At 41.7% G+C, this 22,036-nt stretch overlaps 4 protein-coding genes across 4 annotated transcripts; 2 read left to right on the forward strand and 2 right to left on the reverse strand.

Annotated features, from left to right (window-relative positions):
• Window positions 1–3,257: 3,257 nt before the first annotated feature.
• LOC143023405 (histone H2A) lies at window positions 3,258–3,979 on the reverse strand. The gene has a single exon (XM_076181926.1). It carries the CDS (start codon window positions 3,902–3,904, stop codon window positions 3,533–3,535), a length of 372 nt encoding a protein of 123 aa, XP_076038041.1. The 5' UTR covers window positions 3,905–3,979; the 3' UTR covers window positions 3,258–3,532.
• A 4,716-nt stretch (window positions 3,980–8,695) lies between these two features.
• On the forward strand, window positions 8,696–9,327 carry LOC143023481 (histone H2B). The gene has a single exon (XM_076182003.1). The coding sequence runs from the start codon at window positions 8,892–8,894 to the stop codon at window positions 9,261–9,263; it is 372 nt and encodes a 123-aa protein (XP_076038118.1). The 5' UTR covers window positions 8,696–8,891; the 3' UTR covers window positions 9,264–9,327.
• Window positions 9,328–19,482: 10,155 nt separating this feature from the next.
• LOC143023453 (histone H4) lies at window positions 19,483–19,909 on the reverse strand. The gene has a single exon (XM_076181973.1). It carries the CDS (start codon window positions 19,907–19,909, stop codon window positions 19,598–19,600), a length of 312 nt encoding a protein of 103 aa, XP_076038088.1. The 3' UTR covers window positions 19,483–19,597.
• A 446-nt stretch (window positions 19,910–20,355) lies between these two features.
• Window positions 20,356–21,101, forward strand: LOC143023452 (histone H3). Its single transcript, XM_076181972.1, has one exon. The coding sequence runs from the start codon at window positions 20,356–20,358 to the stop codon at window positions 20,764–20,766; it is 411 nt and encodes a 136-aa protein (XP_076038087.1). The 3' UTR covers window positions 20,767–21,101.
• Window positions 21,102–22,036: the final 935 nt, after the last annotated feature.

A 22,036-nucleotide genomic window follows, 5' to 3' on the forward strand; every position in this document is an offset into this window, starting at 1 on the left:
CATGTATGTGTATGCACGTACACATGTATGTGTATACTCGTATGCACGTACACATGCATGTGTATACTCGTATGCACGTACACATGTATGTGTATACTCGTATGCACGTACACATGTATGTGTATGCACGTACACATGTATGTGTATGCACGTACACATGTATGTGTATGCACGTACACATGTATGTGTATGCACGTACACATGCATGTGTATACTCGTATGCACGTACACATGTATGTGTATGCACGTACACATGTATGTGTATGCACGTACACATGTATGTGTATGCACGTACACATGTATGTGTATGCACGTACACATGTATGTGTATGCACGTACACATGTATGTGTATGCACGTGCACATGTATGTGTATGCACGTACACATGTATGTGTATACTCGTATGCACATACACGTGTATGTGCGGACACATGTTGATGTAGATAGATATACATGTGTAGTTGTAGATATGTTTAATGCGTGCATGTGTAGCTGTAGATAGAGTTAATGCGTATATAAGCGTGCATAGTAAAATATACACCCAATTTATGTGAGTATGCATATATCTATGTGTATGTACACATGTATGTACCTGAGCGTACACGTGGGTAATATATATGTCTGTGTGTGTGTATTCATATAGATATGTGTGTGTTTCCACATATCCATTGTTGTTGGCAACACGCCAGAACTGCTGTAGTCCCCCCTAAGTAAAATTCTTTCATTGTGCATAATATTGTTAATCTGCATTAATATATATATACCAATTCCCATCATTAACGTATATTGTAAACATTACATCTGATACGAGCATCACTATTATATTACTAAATGGATTTGTATATAGTTATATTTGGATACGCTTTACAGAGCGTGGTGTGGTGGCGGGCAGTTTATTTTTTTTTTTTTTTACTCGTATGCACGTACACATGTATGCACGCACGCATGTACGTACACATGTATGTGCGTACGCATTACGTACACATGTATGTGCGCACGCATGTATGTGCGCACGCAGGTACGTACACATGTATGTGCGCATTCATGTTGATGTAGATAGATATACATGTGTAGCTGTAGATAGATATAAGGGGGCCCCGGACACCCATACTCTTGTGCGGTACGACCGAATCAGTTTTTCAGACAAACAAAATTTATTACTCATTTCCTTTTCTGATTACCTATAAATACATGTAGTATCACTTCCTTGCACTTAAAAATACCATATTATCTAATAGTCAATGGGCAAAATGTTCAGTAACTTCAAAAACTAATATCGTGGAAAAGGTCTTACCAATTTTTTTTTTGCTTAAGGTCCATTTGAAGAGTGGCCCTATCTGAACTTTTTTTTTTTTTTTTTTTTGTAGATTTTTTATTTATTTACCTCGTACGAGAATAGCAATGATTTTTTTTTTTTTTTTTGTACATATTGTTAAAAAGATTAAATTTCTGAGGAAAAATAATAGCTAGAAAAATACTGCCAAAGAAATTGCTTTATTTTGACTTCCAGATATTTACGTCTTACAATTCTCTACAAATGAAAAAAAAAAAAAAAGTGAAAATTTGTATATAAAAGAGCGACTTATAATTTGATGAATGGAAAGAAAACAAACTTTTCAGTAGCGCCCTTTAAATGCCGCACGGACATTTAAAGACATTAAATTATATTTTCCTTTATTTTATTCTATTACCAAGTTAAAGTTACTATTTCTCTTCACCCCTCCCACAGTTATTGTTGGTAGAATAATGAATATTGGTTATTGCTAGAATAAATGAAAGATTTATTTGACGTGCAGGAGTGAGATGCTTGCCAGGTGTCGCCAATAATTAATTTATTCTATTTTATATATAAGAACAGAAACGGAATTGAGATGTAATTTTTGGTCGAAGTGCTACCACTATTATAGAGAATCTTTTGAAATGCTTATCTGTTGGAAGAATAAATATATATATATATATATATACATATATATATATATATATATATACATATATATACAGTATATACGATCGCGTGCATGAATAGCATGAGAAAATGATATTCTCCTGTTTACGCACTTCGACTGTTACTAAAGTCTCTCCTTTTAGCATCGTCCTGTGGGTTTAGTCAAATTGCCAGATACCTCCATATCAAGCTGCCAGATACCTCCATATCAAGCTGCCAGATACCTCCATACACAAGCTGCCAGATATCTCCATAGATATGAATTGCAGTCAAAAAAAAAATGGCTATCGAAATTTTGACTCATTTCAAATGTTTTTCATGCAATGGGGTTGCCAGAGGTCTCCAAAAGTTTATCTATTTTATTTTATATATAAGAAAAGAAAGGGAACTGAGCTCTAATATTTTGTTTGAGTGTTACCACCATCATGGAGAACCTTTTGAAATGTTTACCTAAAATTCGTTCATTTTCCAGAATTTTTTTGTCGATTTTTCGCGGCCGGGGCTCCCTTAATGCGTATATAAGCGTGCATAGTAAAATATACACCCAATTTATGTGAGTATGCATATATCTATGTGTATGTACACATGTATGTACCTAAGCGTACACGCGCGCGTGTGTGTGTGTGTATCCACGTATGCATTGTTGTTCGCAACACGCCAGAACTGCTGTAGTCCCCCCTAAGTGAAATTCTTTGATTGTGCATAATATTGTTAATCTGCATTAATATATATATACCAATTCCCACCATTAACGTATATTGTAAACATTACATCTGATACGAGCATCACTATTATATTACTAAATGGATTTGTATATAGTTATATTTGCATACGCTTTACAGAGCATTTGTATATTGGTCGAGTATTATTGATGTGATGGCTGACGGCCGATTTAAAAAATGAGTCCTAAAACAGTATGGAAGTTTAAATGATTCCTTCCTACAATTGGGACGATAATCTATTATCATGATGTGGAAACGAACCGCATCAGACGTACACACGTAAGAATGTGTGTGTGTGTGTGTGTGTGTGTGTGTGTGTGTGTGTGTGTGTGTGTGTGTGTGTGTGTGTGTGTGTGTGTGTGTGTGTGTGTGTGTGTGTGTGTGTGTGTGTGTGTGTGTGTGTGTGTGTGTGTGTGTGTGTGTGTGTGTGTGTGCGGGTGTGTGTGTGTGTGTGTGTGTGTGTGTGCGGGCGGGTGTGTGTGTGTGTGTGTGTGTGTGTGTGTGTGTGTGTGTGTGTGTGTGTGTGTGTGTGTGTGTGTGTGTGTGTGTGTGTGTGATGATGCATACGTGTTTGTACAGGAACAACGTGCGATGGTGCGAGAATGTATCTATGTTGGCAGGTATGCTTGCATCTGTACAGGCGCATGGTTACATTGATTCAAGTGAGCTAATGCATGCTACATACGAGGAAACCTAATGGCAAGACGCGATGCGATTGACAAGGAAGAAGAGGATGAAAAATAAGAAATAAAAGAATGGACAGTCAGTAAGAACCAAATTATCTCTCTTGTAAAGGACTGTGGCTCCAAGAGGAGCCGGTTATTAGAAGACACGAAGAAGAAGTTTAAAGATGTCGCTTGGGCCTTTACTTCTTCTCTGTCTTCTTGGGCAGGAGAACTGCCTGGATGTTAGGCAGGACACCACCCTGGGCAATGGTAACGCCAGAGAGGAGCTTGTTGAGTTCCTCGTCGTTGCGGATGGCAAGCTGGAGATGGCGAGGGATGATACGGGTCTTCTTGTTGTCGCGGGCAGCATTGCCGGCCAACTCGAGGACCTCGGCAGCCAAGTATTCCATGACTGCTGCCAGATAGACAGGGGCACCAGCACCAACGCGCTCGGCGTAGTTGCCCTTGCGGAGGAGTCTGTGAATCCTACCGACGGGGAACTGAAGACCAGCCCTGCTTGAGCGAGACTTTGACTTCCCCTTAACCTTTCCGCCTTTGCCACGGCCAGACATGATGAGTTGTGTTGTGAGCGAGGGTGACCGACCGTCCTACACGGTGAGCAAGTTGTTGAGGATATAAGCGTCGCCAACGGTAATTTGGGGGTAAGGAAGGAGGGGTGCCCGATGGGCGGAGGGGGGGAGGAGGGGAAGGAGAAAGTTAGAAGTAAGGAAGGAAGTGAGAGGTTAAAAGAGTGTTGGGATACCAACTTACAGTGGTATTCAGTAGTGTTTCTGTGCATTGTGATTTACACCGTGTAGGAGGAGTTGAATGCTCTTCTAATAACCGGACTTTTGGAGTCACACCCGTCATGAAGGGCAGGCGTATATATGGAGGTAGGTACCTCCATATATACTCCTATCCATCACGCTAAGTGATTTGATGGAATTACAATGTGGTTATATTGTGAATTGTGAAGTGTGATCTTCTAATGTTTTTTCATAACTGAGAGGCCAGTTTCTATGTTGTTTCGTGTGTTCTGGTAGTGACGTGAGTTCTTGTAAGAGTGGTGTGTCGAGAGTGAATAATCTTTCCCATGTTTTCGTTGCTTGTGTGTGTAGTTGCGTGTTTATTGCTGGAGTGTCCGTTTCTGTGTGTAGTTCTTCAGCTGTTTTTCTGTCTGTGCATTTTGTGTTTGTTATGAATTTTAGTGCTCTGTTTTGTACACTCTGTAATTTCTGTAGGGGTGACTTTCTAAGTGTGTGGAGTGGAATGTCTGGGTATGTTAATACACTCCTCCTCACATAGGCAAAGTAGAGGGTCCGTTTTTGTTTCATTGGCAGCTCTCTGAAGCGTTGAAGCCTGTGAAGGCTCCGTTTAGCTATGGCTGCTGCCCTCTCGACATGGGCTGCTCCTCCATAGGAGGAGAAGTTCCAGCCGAGTACTTTGCCATGTGTTGAGTATTTGTGTTGGATGCCATCTGTCGTGACAGGTGACTTCCCTTGTCCTTGTATATGTATCAGTGTGAATTTTTGTGTGTTCGTGCGAATCTTCCAGCAGCGCTCGTAAGCATTAATGCTTTTGATCTCGCGCTCTGTCTTTTTCGCAAGCATGCGTGTTGATTTTCCTGGTTGTGTGATGATTTGTGTGATGTCATCCGCGTATATGATGTGTTGACATCCCGGCTGTGGTTCCGGTATATCATGTATGTAAATGTTGTATAATGTAGGACTAATGGAGCTTCCTTGCGGGACTCCACAGGTGATGGAGAATTCTTGTCCTATGTGGTGATGTATGCGTATGCATGCTTTCCTGTCTGTTATGAAATTACAGAGTATACGTGTGAGGTATGGGTGGAGGTGTAGTTGAATTATTTTGTATTTTAGCCCTGACCACCATACCTTATCAAAGGCTTTGCTCACATCCCTGAGCACCAGGTTGACCTGCTGCTTCTGGGCTTTAGCTACTGCTATTGATTGGTATAGTGTGGCCAGAGCTGTGTGTGTGCCGAATCCTGGTCTGAAGCCGTGCTGTGATGGTTTTAATGTGTTTTGTTGATGGAGGTGTGTGTAAAGTCTGTGATTTAGTATTTTTTCGAAAAGTTTTCCGTGTGTTTCTAAGAGTGATATGGGTCTGTTATTGTTTACGTGTCTTAAGTTAGTGCCTGTTTTGGGGATAAAGATTATTACTGCTGTTTTTAAAGTGCGTGGAAAGTAGCCCATTTCTAGTGCTGCGTTGAAGATGTTTGTGAGGTTTTGTATTATTTTGGGATGTGCGTGTGTGAGCATTTGTTTTGTTATTCCCGATCTGCCTGGCGCCCTATTTTTCATAGAGCTTAGGGCTTCACGTACTGTATGTGTTTGTATAGGTTTGGCTAATCCCTCCTTAGGGAGAGCGGAGGGGTAGGAGTGTGTGGCGGGGGTTATGAGAGATGAGTATTCTTGCATACAAGTTTCAATGTATTCTTCAAAGTCCTTGTCAAAGTCTTGGTTTTCTGTTGGTGTGATGGTGAAGGTTTTTTCCCAGTGTGTGCGTAGTGCTGTTTCTTTTTCTTGTGGTGTGTAGTGTTTTTTGCCTTGTTCGTCTGTTATGTAATGATTATGTGTTATTTTAGTGTTTCCCATCATCCTGTTTACCGATTTCCAGAATGTTTTTGTGTCTTTGGTAGATGCAAGTTTGGAGATCATTTCCTGCCATTTTTCCTGGTGTTGTGCTTTGTAGTGTTCGTTGAGTATCTGTCTGATTTTGTTAAGTCTTTTAATGTGATGTGGTCCTTGTGGATGTGTTGTGATGTATTCGTGTATGTGTCTTGCTTGTATTAGAAGTCGTTTTATGTTTTCTGTAATGGGTGCGTGTGGTAGTATTCTGTGAGCTATTTTTGGAATTGTGCGTGTAGCTGCGTGTTGTATGATTGTTTCTGTTGCTTGTAGTGCTCGGTCTATCTCTTCCTTATTCGCACCCTCCAAGTTAACCTCATCGCATTCCTCCGTGAGCGACTTGAAGCGTTTCCAGTTCGCTCTCTTTGGCGCGAATCGGCATCTTATCGGGATTTGAATGGGGGACGCAGACACTGTCATAATGACTGGGATGTGGTCGCTTGATGTAAGTGGCCCTGGTGTTATGTGGTAGTTGTGTGTGGCATGTCTGTTTTGTAGGACTATGTCTGGAGTGGTGGATGTTTGATGATTAATGTATGTGGGAAATTCGGGTCCTATGTGTGTCATACCGTAATTATGTATGAGATGAGTGACTCCTTTGCCAGGGGGGTTTGAATCCCTGTGTCCCAGTGCTTGGGACCTGGCATTTAAGTCACCCATTATGTATGTTGGGTGTTGGAATGTGGCGAGTCTTATGAAGTCTGGAAATACTAGGTAGCATCGTCTGAATGGGATGTATGTTGAGGCAAATGTTGTAGGTCCTAGAGAGGTTTCTATGGTTACTGCTAACATGTCTGAGTGGAAGTCGTCTATTAGTTTGTGTTTTAAGTGTGTTTGAACCGCAATGCATGTTCCGTCGTGTTTTTCTTGTGAGGTGTTTATGGAGTGAGTGGTGTATCCTGGTATTTTTATTGGTCTGTCTTTGTTACATCCGTGTCCGTTGATGATTATGATATTTGGGTCTATTCGTCTGTAGGTGTTTATTAGTTCGTGTCTTCTGCTGTGCCAGTCTAGTACGTTGTGCTGTAGGACTTTGAGTGTAGTGTACATGTTGGTGTTTATTTGTGTGTTTTATGTGTTTGTTGTGTTTTATGTGTTTGTTGGTGTTTTGTTTATTTTCCTGAACTTATTTGCTGGAATCAATTTGATTTCGAAGATTTCCTCGTCATACAGTCTTTTGTTCCAGTTCTCTATAATTGGTCCTATCTTGATTTCCTTTTTAGGTACAATTTTAAAATGTCCTTTGTCCAGTCCTTTTGAGAGGTTGTGTGTTGTTGGGATGTTTGGGATGTGTGTGTTTATTGCTGCGTATATTGTGAAATCTAATTCCTTATCTGAAGCGTGTTCTGGGTCTGAGTCTGTATCTTCTGTGATGGAGGTCTTTGGTTGGGTGGTAACGGTTTGGGTACTTGTGGTGCTGTTGGAGGGGACGGAATGGGAGGAGGAGGAGGAAAGTACGTGATTGTCAGTCTCTTGCGTTGTAACGGTTTTGTTTGGTGTAGCGGAGGGGGAGTGTGGGGAGGGGGTGTGGGTAACTGTGTCTGTGTTGATAGAAGGATTGTAGGTTGGAGGATTGTTGGTAGGAGGATTGCTGGAAGGAGGATTGTTGGTAGGGGTTGTGTTTCCTGTTTGTATTGTGATTCCCAAAAGAGATTCGGAAGAGCCTGCTGGGATTAGTGAGAATGGAGTAATGTTATTTTGGATGCAGAGCTCTGTGAGGTGTGTCTGGAATGTACCTGGGTGAGTGATGTTATGTAAGTGTGCTGAGTAAATCATGCCCACTGTTTGAAGTTGTAGTGTATTGGACAGATTCAAGGTGATTTGTGGAAGTGCTGTGTGTTGTGTGGGTTGAGTGGTGTTTGGGGTAGGAGCTTGTGCATTGATTTTGGTGTTATTGGTGTTGGTGTTATTTTGTACTGCACTCGCGTACGTTGTTGTCCGCTTAGCTTTAAGGAGCTTGTTCTTCTCCTCCTTTCGTGTGGGACAGGACCATGCTACTGCCACATGATTCCCCTGGCAGTTTAAGCATTGAGGTGTTGGTTCGGTGCACTGTTTGTGGGTGTGGCCTGACTGCGAGCAGTTTGAGCAGAAGTTTTCCTTTTGGGGGCATTGTTTTGTGGAGTGATTGTATTGATAACACTTGAGACATTGCGTTATCTCTACATACTCCTCCCTTCGGACTCTGTCCGCCGGGATGTACATGTTGAAGGCTTTTATGCCTTCCTTTGTAATTCTCTCCGCCTGGCCTTCAGTGGAGCATGTGATTTTGAATGTTCTAGTCAGAGTCCCTAGTTTTGAAACTTGAGATCCTGTCAGGTAGTCGTGTTGGCTGTGGATCTCATTTTCAATATCTAGGGCTGACCTCTCTCCTACCCATGGGTCTACTCCTGTGCAGTAGACTGTTCTACGTGCTCTTTGTTGTGGCAGTAGTACTGGTGTAAGGCCTATTTTGTTTAATTTGTCCTTGGCTGTGTTTTTGTGGAATTGTTCCACGTCATGAGTGTTTGCGCAGAGTACATTGTACCCTTTGCCTGCTTTGAAGATATTTACTATGGGGATGCCTAAATCCCCACAGATGGTTTTGATAACACTCCCTTTGTCCGGTGGTTCACCTCTGTCCGCCCGTAGGCGGACTCTGTTTTCGGTCATTTCCCTTGCTATCAATGTTGGTTTGTTGTGTAAAGGGAGAAAAAGTTATGCGCTGGGGAAAAGCTTGATATATATAGGATCAGGTAGCGGCTCAGAGCGGTTGGCGGAGGGAGGCTATTGACCATTCAGAACGCAGGGATTGGGTTCTTGTTCGCCTGCGACCGCTCTTGCCAACTACTGCTGCCCACTATGTCTGATTTATAAGCAAATTTTCAACGCGTTCCGGCACTACACTGACATTTGCCATAGAAGCAACATGCCGCCCAAGACGTCCGGAAAGGCCGCCAAGAAGGCCGGTAAGGCCCAGAAGTCCATCTCCAAGGGAGACAAGAAGAAGAAGCGAAGGAGGAAGGAGTCCTACAGCATCTACATCTACAAGGTGCTGAAGCAAGTTCACCCTGACACCGGGATCTCCTCCAAAGCTATGTCGATTATGAATTCGTTCGTGAACGACATTTTCGAGCGCATTGCTGCCGAGGCTTCCCGCCTTGCCCACTACAACAAGCGCTCGACAATCACTAGCAGGGAGATTCAGACTGCTGTCAGGCTTCTACTCCCTGGTGAACTGGCCAAGCACGCCGTGTCTGAGGGCACCAAGGCCGTCACCAAGTACACCTCCTCCAAGTAAACTTTTTCTTCTTCCTTGAAGTTGTTACACTTGGTTGGGCAACCCGGCTCCTTTTGGAGCCACATGTCATTCAGAAAGAGAGAGAGATGTATCTAATACAAATGTCAATTCTATCCATTGATCCTGATATTACTACTACTATTCTTGTCTGCTGTGCTCGTGGAGTCCCATATGTACCTTTGCAGATTTGATCAAGCTGCAGTTACGTCTACCTTCTTTGTGATTCGTCTGCCATGAAAGCTGTGTTCTGTAGTATGTTTTGAAAGCAGTGTGTTCTGCGTAGAACTAGTTTGAAATGGGGCATTGCTTATACACACCTTGACAGCAGGAGATCCATTCCTTCTATTATGCATTTTCTCTCTTGTTTGAATATGAATTGACTTGTACTGTGTTTTATCTGTTCTTATCAGGGAAGGGTGAGGAGGAAATGCCCTGCACCATGAACTAACTAACCAACTGCACTCTGAACATGACATGAGGAAATAGAAAGGAAAAATCCATATATGTATAGAAGACTTGTGGAATGAGGGTTTTGGGTACAGTGGCAGAAAGTACAAGGGAAGTGGTGACAGGTACACTAATGAGGCCAATGCAAATAGGAAACGTATGACTTGACAAGGCTGTAGTATATGAAGAAGAAATAACAGAAGTGACCGTAGGTTCTAGAGAGAGTATTGTGTCACTTGGAGAAGTGTGGCATGATTAAAAGACCCACAACTGGGAAAAGGAGAGAGAATATAATGCCAAGTGGCTGTGAGATTGATGTTGAAAATGATAGCAAGTCAAGGACAAAAAAAAAAAAAATCTCCTACTTTATTCACAAGTGTGTTTGAGTGCGGGGACTAACCTTAACTGATGGTGTGTGCATTCTATTTTTTTTTTTTTTTTTTTTTTTTTTTGGCGGCTGGCTGTCGTTAATAACAAGCTGTTTGTGCATTAATTTTGTCATGCTCGTTCTGCCTCCATCTTGTTTTATATATATATATATATATAGGGGATAGCATAGCTATCGTGGGTAAGCTGCGTTGTGTGTAGACGTATGCACTCTGTAAGAGATAAGAAAGACGAAGAGTAACTGGTGAACGATGCTGTGTGTCTCAAGGAAGGGAAATGGAATGGGTGCATGTTATTTGGCGCTAGACATTAGTTAGTTATGAGAAATATGGTCAAGTAACATTTTGTGAGGAACTTGAACGGGCACTTTTCTTTGGCATCAGAAATGCCCACGCACACACACACACACACACATAGAAATTGTTCAACAACAAATGCCGGAGAAAAGTAGTAACACATGTGTAAATGACAGGTAACACCACAGTCGGAAAAGACAAAAAAAAAAAATAGGAGCCGAATACTCGAGCCTATGTACTTGGACTGCTAACTGCAATCAACCCTCTTCGGTAGTAGAAGTGGGAGGTGGATGCTATATTTAAAAAGGGGCCTGTTACAAAGGAAGAGGGACTAGGGAAGGAGTAAATGAATAACACTACCCCCCAATCTGTTGTGACGTGAAGCCGGGTCGGGGGGATACCTGTTAACCATTTTGATATTTTGAGAATGGATATTGTGTTTCTAAAATACCCGATTTGAGTAAAGCTCAGTTGATAGGACTACGTCAGGAGCTTCAGCTCACAGACTGGGAGGCCAAATTAAGCGAAAGACCTGTAGATCAGATGTGGGAAATGTTTGAAAATACGCTGACTAAGATGATTCATACTTACATTCCTTTTAATTAAGGACAGACGTCCCCCATATCAGGCTCGCCCAAAGTGGCTCGACAAAGAAAGTGAACAAAAGTATTGCTAAAAAGAGACAGGCTTATAAGAAATATAAGTGTTCGGGTGCATGCAATGACTATGAAAGTTATGTATCAATACAGAGAGATTTAAAAAAGAGAATACGAAATGAATATTGCTGATAAATCCAAAGAGAATCCCAAGGAATTGTATAGTTACTTTAGAGATAAAAAGGTTGCTAGAAATCACATTGGTACACTATTATCTGCTGACGGTCAACTTGAACATTGAAATGAAGGAATGTGTAATATTTTAAACAATTATTTTAGCTCGGTATTCGTAAACGAAGCACCTCCATAAGTGAAACCTAGGGTAAACTTACTGGCTACGGTAAGTATAACAAAAGAAAAAATTAAAAGGTGTATAGAGAAACTCAAAGTAAAAAAAAAAAACAATGGGCTGGCGGTTGGCATCCAAGAATCTTAAATGAAATGAAAAATGAGATTGTTGTTGCAATAGAAATGATTTTCAAATATTTTCCATCCTATCCGGAGAATGGAAGCTAGCTAGCTAACGTTACTCCCATATTGAAAGAAGGTGACAAAAAGAAACCAAATAACTATAGGCCTATAAGTTTGACTTGAATAGTAGGAAGAATAATGGAAACTATCATCAGAGATGCTATCGAACATCATTTAGAAAGTAACCGTTTTATAAATGATAGCCAGCATGATTTGAGACGGAAGCGTTCTTGCGTAGCTAACTTACTGGAATTGTACAACACAGTTATCTGGAATTAGTACAAAAGAAACAATATATATATAGACTTAATATATGTAGACTTTGGAAAAGCTTTTGATACCGTCCCCCACGAGAGACTACTTACTAAATTAGCTTCACACGGAATAAGTGGTATCCTATTGAGTTGGACTAGTAATTGGCTGAATGATGGAAAAGAGAGAGTTGTTTTAAATTGAAAAGGTTCTAGATGGAAAAATGTTACAAGTGGAGTTCCTCAGGGTTGTTCCGTTCTCGGGCCACTTCTATTCATCTATATACTTATAAAATTCTGATCATGTTTTTGTCATCTTGCTTGCTTGCTTGCTTGCTTGCTTGCTTGCTTGCTTGCTTGCTTGCTTGAAACCGTCACCCAGCCAATCAGAAGAAGAGATATGACGTCACGACTGAGGACCAGCCAAGCAGCAGAAGAGGTGATATGACGTCACGACTGAGGACCAGCCAAGCAGCAGCAGCAGCAGCAGAAGAGATATGTCGTCACGACTGAGGACCAGCCAATCAGAAGAGGAGATATGACGAGGCGAGTTTGTCCAAAACAATTTGTCTAAAGTACAATTTGTGTAAATCAATTTGTCTAAAGTACAATTCATCTGTAAACAATTTGTCTAAATTACAATTCATCTATAAACAATTTGTCTAAAATACAGTTTGTGTAAGGAAAAGAGACTGAGAAATTGGTAGATCTAATTTATAATGTATTAATAAAGTACACATTGGTTTTCATTCAAAATTTATTGACAATAAAACTTTATTAAGACAAAAATTAGATTTATCAACACAATTACAGCTTTATTCAAATATACCATCTACTAAAAAGAGTTCTTTTATAGTTAAAAAGAAAGGTTGTGGCCAGCCCCCCGGATGTAATCAATACTATTATTTGGATCGAAGTGTCTATGTAACTTTATTAAGACATTCTTGATTTATCAACACAATTACAGCTTTATCAAAATATACTATCTACTAAAAAGACTTCTTTCATAGTTAGAAAGAAAGGTTGTGGGCAATCCCCTGGACGTAATCAATAATATTATTTGGATCGAAAGCCTGAACAAGCCTTTTTATGCGTTTTGCAGTGCCTAGGTAACGTTTCCTTGTGGGTTCTGGCTCTACCCCACCAACATAGTGTTCAATCTGAACCTCGTTGAAACTTTGTTCTTTCTGCAAGTATTTGATAAATCTCCATATATTGGGGTGATGCGCACCTGCTTGCGTTTGAAATGTACGATGCCATCCTTGGACGGAATTGGTAGTTTTAGGTCAATCATCAAGCACCCTAGAATACATATTCCACGTATCATGTCGAAAGAGAGAGAGGTGGACGTCGACTATTCCGTCTGTTAGGCCTTGCAATCCATGTGTCTTGAAAATAATCAACGACCTCTTGTGCTTCATGCGGGAATGTGTTGTTGTCACACAATAACTCAAACGCATCTGTCACTGTGGCTATTGGCACAAATGCTAATGCTGGTAGCATCCGCATCCGTAAAGCAAAACTGGTATCTGTTTCATATTTTTGTTTTAATCCATGATTTTGAATTACTCGTAAAACACATTTGCTAAAGTGGGAGAAGCAGCCATTTTGCACTGTTTTTTTTTTTTTTTTTTTTTTTTTTTGGGGGGGGGGGGGGAATTCTTTCAAAAACGCTTTCATCATTGCTCTCTCGAAATCGATTGTTATCGATAATGGTGCACATAAAGGTTCAATGTTCCTTATCTGTTGTAAAAAGGTTATGTATGTTTCTTGTGTTTTGTCCTGTAATAATCCAAACACAAGGGGCAGCGAATGTTTCTCTCTTAATCCATGTAGGGTATATAGCTGGTGAAACAGGAGAGGGACAGTTTTAAATGTGCCATCGGCATACCAATGACTGCTTTGTGATAAAGATTGCAAATGACGACGTGTTGCAAATATGATTATACGCTTTTCAACTGGTCCCGAGTCATAAATCAGAAATTGATCACCTTTAAAAGCTATGGGAACTCGGGTAAGTGGGAGGGGGGGGTGTGGTGTGGTGGTGGAAATACACGGGTCAGGTAATGTAAACGATTCAGATTTGAGTAAAGAAAGAAGTGTCTAAAATTGGGAAAATCTTATTGTTTGTTGTCCATTTTTTTTTTTTTTTTTTTTTTTTTTTTTTTTTTTTTTCCCCCAGAGAAACTGTATTTTTGACCAATTGTTTTAGACTTTTTTTTTTTTTTTTTTTTTTTTTTCTTTTAGAGAAATTGTACGTTAGCCAAATTGTTTTAGACAAACTCGCCTGATACCATGATGCGTAGTGTTCCAAGCAACGACGACATGGCGTCACAATCTTCTGTATTTCACTTCTTATAACTAATCAAGTCAGTCACTGCCTTCGTCTACTGAATAGGGGTAAGAGCTCTAAATTGTACTCAATTTGATATTGAAACTTATTTTCTGTGATTTATACTATACGGTGATAGTGACATAGTATATCTATCATAAAGATTATGTTGATAAACGTTGCTACTCGCTACTCCCTCCCTGAACGATAATGATCATGAGTGGGAGTGGGGTGACGAGACGTGACATAACAGAAGCATAATTAAGGAGGCTCTATTTGATTTCTTGAGAACGCCTGTATCCAGTTTACTTTGCTTCGAGAGAGCACGAGGACCGCACAAAACTGGTAAGTCTTAAGCTAATAATAACCTGCTTTAAAAAGATCGTGATATGACATGTTAACAATGGGCTGAAGCTACACTTCCAGAGCAGAATGAATGCATATTTTGGTAGACAGAAAGAAAGATGCATTATGGTACAGCATAGACAATTATATGCTGGGCTGAGTAGAGGTAAACAAATTGAAAATATTAAAGTGGTTTTAAATCATTCAAATTGTACAAAGAATGTTGTAAATATAAGAGCGTTGTCTTAATAAAGATTTTATTGACCATCTTATTAAGAAGGTATCATTTAGAATTTTATTCGACCCAACGGGTCACGGGTTGTCTAGTAGTATATATAAATGATATAGACCACGGACTAAAATGTATTGTTTCCAAATTTGCTGATGATACAAAACTGTACGGGACGGGAAATGGTCACTTAAACAAATTAGACATTCAAGAAGATTTAGATAGATTACAGCAATGGTCCGAAAAGAAATAGAACACAAGTAAATGGAAGGTAATGCACATAGGTGAAAATAACAGTAAGTACGGTTACGAGTTATTTGGAAATTCGTTAACAAAAGTGAATAGTGAGAAAGGTCTCGGCGTAATTATCAGTAAGGACCTCAAATCACCCAAGCAGTGTATTTCAGGCTCTGAGATAGCAAATAAGATTGTAAGACTGATTGCGCGATATTTTGACTTCAAAAGTTCATCACCCATTAACAATCATTAGTTCGTCCACATTTGGAATATGCTTTTTCCGTATGTCATGAAAGACATTGATAGGCTGGAAGAAAGTACAAGGGCGAACCACAAAGCCGATTCCTAAAAAAGCGTCGACTTGAAACCGGTCTTTAAGATTCTAAAGGGAACTGGCAAAATTTCCACACTGAATGAGAGTCAGACAAGAAACAATGGTCTCTAACTGTCCGGAAATAGATTTAATTTGGAAGTGGGTAGAAACAACTTGGACAACCGTGTAGTTAATGAATGGAATAAACTTCCCGCAGAGGCAGTGCAATGTAGTTCAGTTGGAAGTTTTAAGAACCATTTAGATGAACACCTAAGGAAGATGCTGTAATGATTATCACTTATTTTATATGTTTTGTTATCATTTGTCTGTTTGATTCTCATTTATATGTCAATATGTTTGATTCTCATTTATATGTCAATATGTTTGATTCTCATTTATATGTCAATATGTTTGATTCTCATTTATATGTGGATAGGAGGTAAGGGAACACGGGCTGAGGGAAATATTTTTATTCCTGACTAGTTTCGCCTGAAAGGCTTCTTCAGAGGAAACTAGTCAGGAATAAAAATATTTCCCTCAGCCCGTGTTCCCTTACCTCCTATCCACATTCGTCACAATGTATACACATTTCTCATTTATATGTCAATATGTTTGATTCTCAGTTATATGTCAATTTATTACAATTTACCTGTTTGTTTATTACCTAACTATACCTATGCATTTTTTTTTATTTACATTATCATATATATATTTTTAGCCATTTATTATTGATTTTTTTTTTTTTTTTTTCGCACCCGACCTAGATATGGAGCAAAAGGTCTCGTGTCGGCGTGCTCCGCCTTTGTAATCCTTTGACAAGGTAGTTTGTTGAAGAAGTTCTCAATAAGCTTTGGTAGCAGTCGTTTACAATTAGGATCCTTGCGATTTGATTTGATAGGAATGCAGGAACTACATGCAGACAAAGCAGTTTTTTTTTTTTTTTTTTTTCCAACCTTCGCTATGGCTCTTTCTGCGTTTACTTGGCGTTCAAGAAACCTGATCCTAGCTTCAGATAGCTTTGGAAACATGAAAGGGTTCTTGTCCTCGAAAATGTAAGGCCTAAGGCCTTGGCAAAGTGTTTTACTCCTCCTAGTTTAATTATGAAGTGGGTGTATTAAGACTTTGTTGGAATGTACTCGAGGCTGTGTGAGAACATTTATCATTCCTAGCTGCAGTACCACTCGTGGGTGTCCGGCCGGCCAATGAACTCTCTTGTAATGGTCATCTTTAGCTGAGTTGTCCCATAAGGAAAGGAAAGATGAATATTTTGTGTATCCTCGTCGCAAGCTAAGCAGGCATCTTGCAATGACCAGAAAGTTGGCACTTGAATTGAGCCTGCCTCATTTATTGTGTCAAGAAGTTGTTTGACATTATCCTATTTCCTCCCTTTCTTTCTTGCGTACGGAGTGTGGAAGAGGAGAGGCAAAGACGGATATTTATTTCCATTGGGTAGCAAGACTGCTTTGTGACTTGGTGTTGAGCTATCTATGAAGATTGGCCGTTTTGCAGGATCACGCTTGAGTCCAAGCGCAGTAAAGAAAGGAATGAGACATTTACAGTATGGCAGATCATTACTAATAATCTAGTACATTTTAGAATATGGATGCCATTTCCGTAAGACAGGAAGGTGTTATTGGCGGGTGTGTTGATGCCATACCGTACTGCCCGCAAATGTTGCACAAGAAATGGCTGATGTGGTGACAGAGCAATATCCGCGGTGTCTGTCTGTCAGTTACCGAGTACCCAACCCGGTTCTATAATTATATTTTTCATTTCATAAAGAATAAAGGTGAGTACTTGGTTGAAGGCGCTCTATTAGGTACAGTTGCATACAATGAAATGGAAACCTGACTCGCGAGGCATGGGCATAACATGAGCAAGTACCCAATGTAACAATGGTATCCAAGTCGGTTGCGAATGGAAATGAAGATGTCATTGTAGATATGGGGCAATTTGAAAAGAGAAAGGTTAAGGGGTGCTATGAGTAGGAAGTCAACATTTGGCCTCATCATTTTGATCTATTTGTCTTTAGACACAATGTGGTCGCCTTTGTAGTTGAGCGTAAGATGCAGCAATGGGTATTTTCTATTATTTTGATGATGGAATGCTAGATAGGTAGGTAGTATTGAAGTGGACTAGCGCACAAGTATCAGCAGGTACATACAAGTACTGTATTTGAAAGGCTCTCCGTTAAGATTGTAATGGTGCTACTACTACCACCTTTTTACTTCTTCTTTAGCAAAGTCCATGCTCATGAAAGTGTGTACTTGCACCACCACACATTGGACGATTGATTGTGCAATCGTGGAAATGCGAGCGGTGAATTAAGTACACAGCATAATGACTAGCAGGCCAACAACTGAATCAGAGGGAGAGGGTGGGAGGGAGAAGGATGTCGTACTAGAGGTGTAGGCACTTTGCCTTGGCCCTCGTTGTGGTAGTTGGCCATGAAATATGCACGTAACTGAACTGGACTAGCAGCTAGCTTGATAAATTCTGGTCATTGAAACGCGCTCCATCAAAATTGTGATACTACTACTAGCACCACTTTCTTCTCTCTCTCTCTCTCTCCTTTCTTAACGTTCGTGGAAATGTGTTTTTGCACACAATTGGTGATTGATTGGGTTGTACAGTTATGGGATTGTGTTTTGTAGTTGGCCATGAAATATGCACGTAACTGAACCGGACTAGCAGCTAGCTAGCTAAATACTGGTCATTGAAAGTATGCATATATGTATGTGCATGTATATATGTGTTTGCGTGCAAGCGCGTACACATGTATGTGTATACTCGTATGTACGCCTGCATCAAAATTGTGATACTACTACTACCACTTTCTTAACGTTCATGGAAATGTGTTCTTGCACCTCCGCCACTATACAATTGGCGATTGATTGGATTGTACAGTTGTGAGCCATGAAATATGCGCGTAACTGAACTGGGCTAGCAAAATACTGGTCATTGAAACGCGCTCCATCAAAATTGTGATACTACCACCACTTTCTTCTCTCTCTCTCCTTTCTTGACGCTCGTGGAAATGTGTTCTTTCGCCACCACTACACAGTTGATGATCGATTGGATTGCACAGGTATGGGATTGTGGGCGGTAGTTGGCCATGAAATATGCACGTAACTGAACTGGGCTAGCAGCTAGCTAAATACTGGTCATTGAAACGCGCTCCATCAAATTTGTGATACTACCACCACTTTCTTCTCTCTCTCCTTTCTTGACGCTCGTGGAAATGTGTTCTTTCACCACCACTACACAATTGGCGATCGATTGGATTGCACAGGTATGGGATTGTGAGCGGTAGTTGGCCATGAAAAGAAATATGCACGTAACTGAACTGGGCTAGCAGCTAGCTAAATACTGGTCATTGAAACGCGCTCCATCAAAATTGTGATACTACTACCACTTTCTTCTCCCTTCTTAATTAACGCTCGTGGAAATGTGTTCTTGCACCACCACCACTACTACACAATTAGCGATTGATTGGATGGTACAGCGGTAGTTGGCCATGAAATATGCACGTAACTGAACTAGCAGCTAAATAGTGGTCATTGAAACGCGCTCCACCAACCCCCTTTTTTCTTCCTTAACGAAATCCATGTTCGTGGAAGTGTGTTCTTGCACCACCACTACACAATTTGCGATTGGTTGGATTGGATTGTACAGTTATGGAATTGTGAGCCGTGAATTAAGAAGACAGCGTAATGACCAAGAGCCTAACTAACTAAATCGGAGGGAGAGGAGCACGTACTCTATAGAGGCGTAGGCACTTTGCCCTCGTTGTGATAGTTGGCCATGGAATATGCACGTAACTGAACTGGACTAGCGCACAACTGTCAGCAGAGAAATACTAGTCATTGAAACGCGCTCCATCCAAATTGTACTACTACTGCTACCACTCTCTCCTTTATTCATTCAGGTTGGTGGAAATGTTGTGTTGTTGCACCACCGCCACTACACAATTGGTGATTGATTGGCTTGTACAGTTGTGGGATTGTTTGTGAGCGGTGAACTAAGAAGACAGCGCAAGGAGTAAGATGGTAACTTAACTAAATGGGAGGGAGAAGGAGCTCGTTACTAGAGGCGTAGGATCTTTTTTCTTTCCTTCGCTCTGGTTGTGATGGTCCATGAAATATGCACGTAACTGAAATGGTTGGTTCATTGTGAACCATGAACTGCATAGTAGTAAATGTGAGGCAATTATATCGTCTATCTATCTCTTTTGTAAAGTTATGTGGCTCCTAAAGGAGCCGTTCGTTGGTGGGAGATAATAAGAGGAGGCCGAGGACGAGGAGAAGAGAAGCACGCGCGTGCACGCGTTTCCCCATGTCTGCCTGCCTGCCTGCCTGCCTGGGCTTAATTTAACCTCCGAAACCGTAGAGGGTTCTGCCCTGGCGTTTGAGGGCGTAGACGACATCCATAGCAGTGACCGTCTTCCTCTTGGCGTGTTCCGTGTAGGTGACAGCGTCGCGGATAACGTTCTCGAGGAAGACCTTGAGAACTCCACGTGTCTCTTCGTAGATGAGTCCAGAGATACGCTTGACTCCTCCACGTCGTGCCAGACGGCGGATGGCAGGCTTGGTGATACCCTGGATGTTATCACGGAGAACCTTGCGGTGGCGCTTGGCGCCTCCCTTTCCAAGTCCCTTTCCTCCTTTGCCACGACCGGTCATGATGAAGCTTGTGTTGAATCTGGCCAGAAGGCACGAGGCGCTCGCGTCTCTACGGCTCGGTCACTCGGCGTTTTCTCTCGTTGCCGTCGGGCGGCGGGTCCCGTGCGTACCCGAAAGTAGCCATCGCATGGGTCGAGACCTCGTGGGCGCCTTGAGTCGTGCCATGACCGGCATGTGACACCTACATGACATGGCCAACGGTGCTGACCAAGGGGTCCACTGGTAATGGCTGGTGTAAGTGGTCGACTTGTAGGTGATTTTGTCCACTTTAAGGTAAAGGCAGCACTCGGGACGTGAACATTTTAGCGGCTCAGACGTCTCTACGGCCCTCGCGCCTCTCAGCCAATGAGAGCGCCTGCTACGAGACGACCGAGGTGTGGTGGCGGGCAGAGTTGGGCTAGTGCCGACATTACTTACTGTACTGCAGCACCAAAGCAAAGCAAGCCATGGCGCGCACGAAGCAGACCGCTCGCAAGTCGACAGGAGGCAAGGCCCCTCGCAAGCAGCTAGCCACCAAGGCCGCCCGCAAGTCGGCTCCTGCCACAGGAGGCGTCAAGAAGCCCCATCGTTACCGCCCTGGTACCGTGGCTCTCCGTGAGATCCGTCGCTACCAGAAGAGCACCGAGCTCCTGATCAGGAAGCTGCCCTTCCAGCGCCTGGTGCGTGAAATTGCCCAGGACTTCAAGACAGACCTGCGCTTCCAGTCCTCTGCCGTGATGGCTCTGCAGGAAGCCTCAGAGGCTTACCTGGTCGGTCTGTTCGAGGACACCAACCTGTGCGCTATCCATGCTAAGCGTGTTACCATCATGCCCAAGGACATCCAGCTGGCTCGCAGGATCCGTGGCGAGCGTGCTTAGATCATGAGCACGTACGCAGCGGGGGTCGTCGGCAGCAGCAGAAGAGCACAGGGAAAGGAAAGGAAAGGAAAGGGAAAGAGAGGAAGGCAGGCAGGCAGGCAACACGCCACACACCCTCCCTCCACCCAACCCAATCCAAACCACCCTTACCTGCCTTCATTCTCATGCCGACCGACCAACTAACTCACTAGGCCCTCTTTAGGGCCAAATTTTGATTACAAAAGAGAGCACGGTGATTCTTATTAGGGATGCGCCGGCCTTGCCTAAAAATAAGTTCTAGACTAGTTACGATTTTTTTTTTTTTTTTTTTTTTTTTTTTGGTGTGTGTGTGTGTGTGTGTCTCCGAGGTGTGGTGGCGGGCGTGTTTTTTTTTTTTTTTTTTTTTTTTTTTTTTTTGTGTGTGTGTGTGTCTCTGAGTTCCCTACACTAGTTAAGACTTTCTCTCTCACTCTATATGTCAATTACCTAGGATATGCCTTGAACGAACTAGTTAAAGCGTTTTTGTTGATATGCATGTACGTACACACATATATCCATGATTCGTAAGGAGAGCTCGCTGATTCTTATTAGGGAAGAAACGACCTTGCTTAGGATATATCTTAGACTAGTTATTTTTACCCTGAGTTACCTAGACTAGTTAAGACTTTCTCTCTGAACTGCATAGGATATATGTTAGGCTAGTTAACACTTTTGTCTGTTTGTATCTCTCCCTCTGCGGCGAAATCCTTGTACGAGTGATATCGTGTGGCACTCGTTGATGTAGATAGATAAACATGTGTAGCTATGGATAGATTTTATGTGTATATAAGCATGCATAGTAAAATATACACCCAAGGTATGGACGTACACATGTATGTGTATACTCGTATGGACGTACACATGTATACTCGTATGCACGTACACATGTATGTGTATGCACGTACACATGTATGTGTATACTCGTATGCACGTACACATGCATGTGTATACTCGTATGCACGTACACATGTATGTGTATACTCGTATGCACGTACACATGTATGTGTATGCACGTACACATGTATGTGTATGCACGTACACATGTATGTGTATGCACGTACACATGCATGTGTATACTCGTATGTGTATGCACGTACACATGTATGTGTATGCACGTACACATGTATGTGTATGCACGTACACATGTATGTGTATGCACGTACACATGTATGTGTATGCACGTACACATGTATGTGTATGCACGTACACATGTATGTGTATGCACGTGCACATGTATGTGTATGCACGTACA

This window comes from Oratosquilla oratoria, unplaced genomic scaffold (assembly GCF_046742065.1).
Source record: "Oratosquilla oratoria isolate Oo_2021 unplaced genomic scaffold, ASM4674206v1 SCAFFOLD47, whole genome shotgun sequence".
Taxonomy (NCBI): domain Eukaryota; kingdom Metazoa; phylum Arthropoda; class Malacostraca; order Stomatopoda; family Squillidae; genus Oratosquilla; species Oratosquilla oratoria.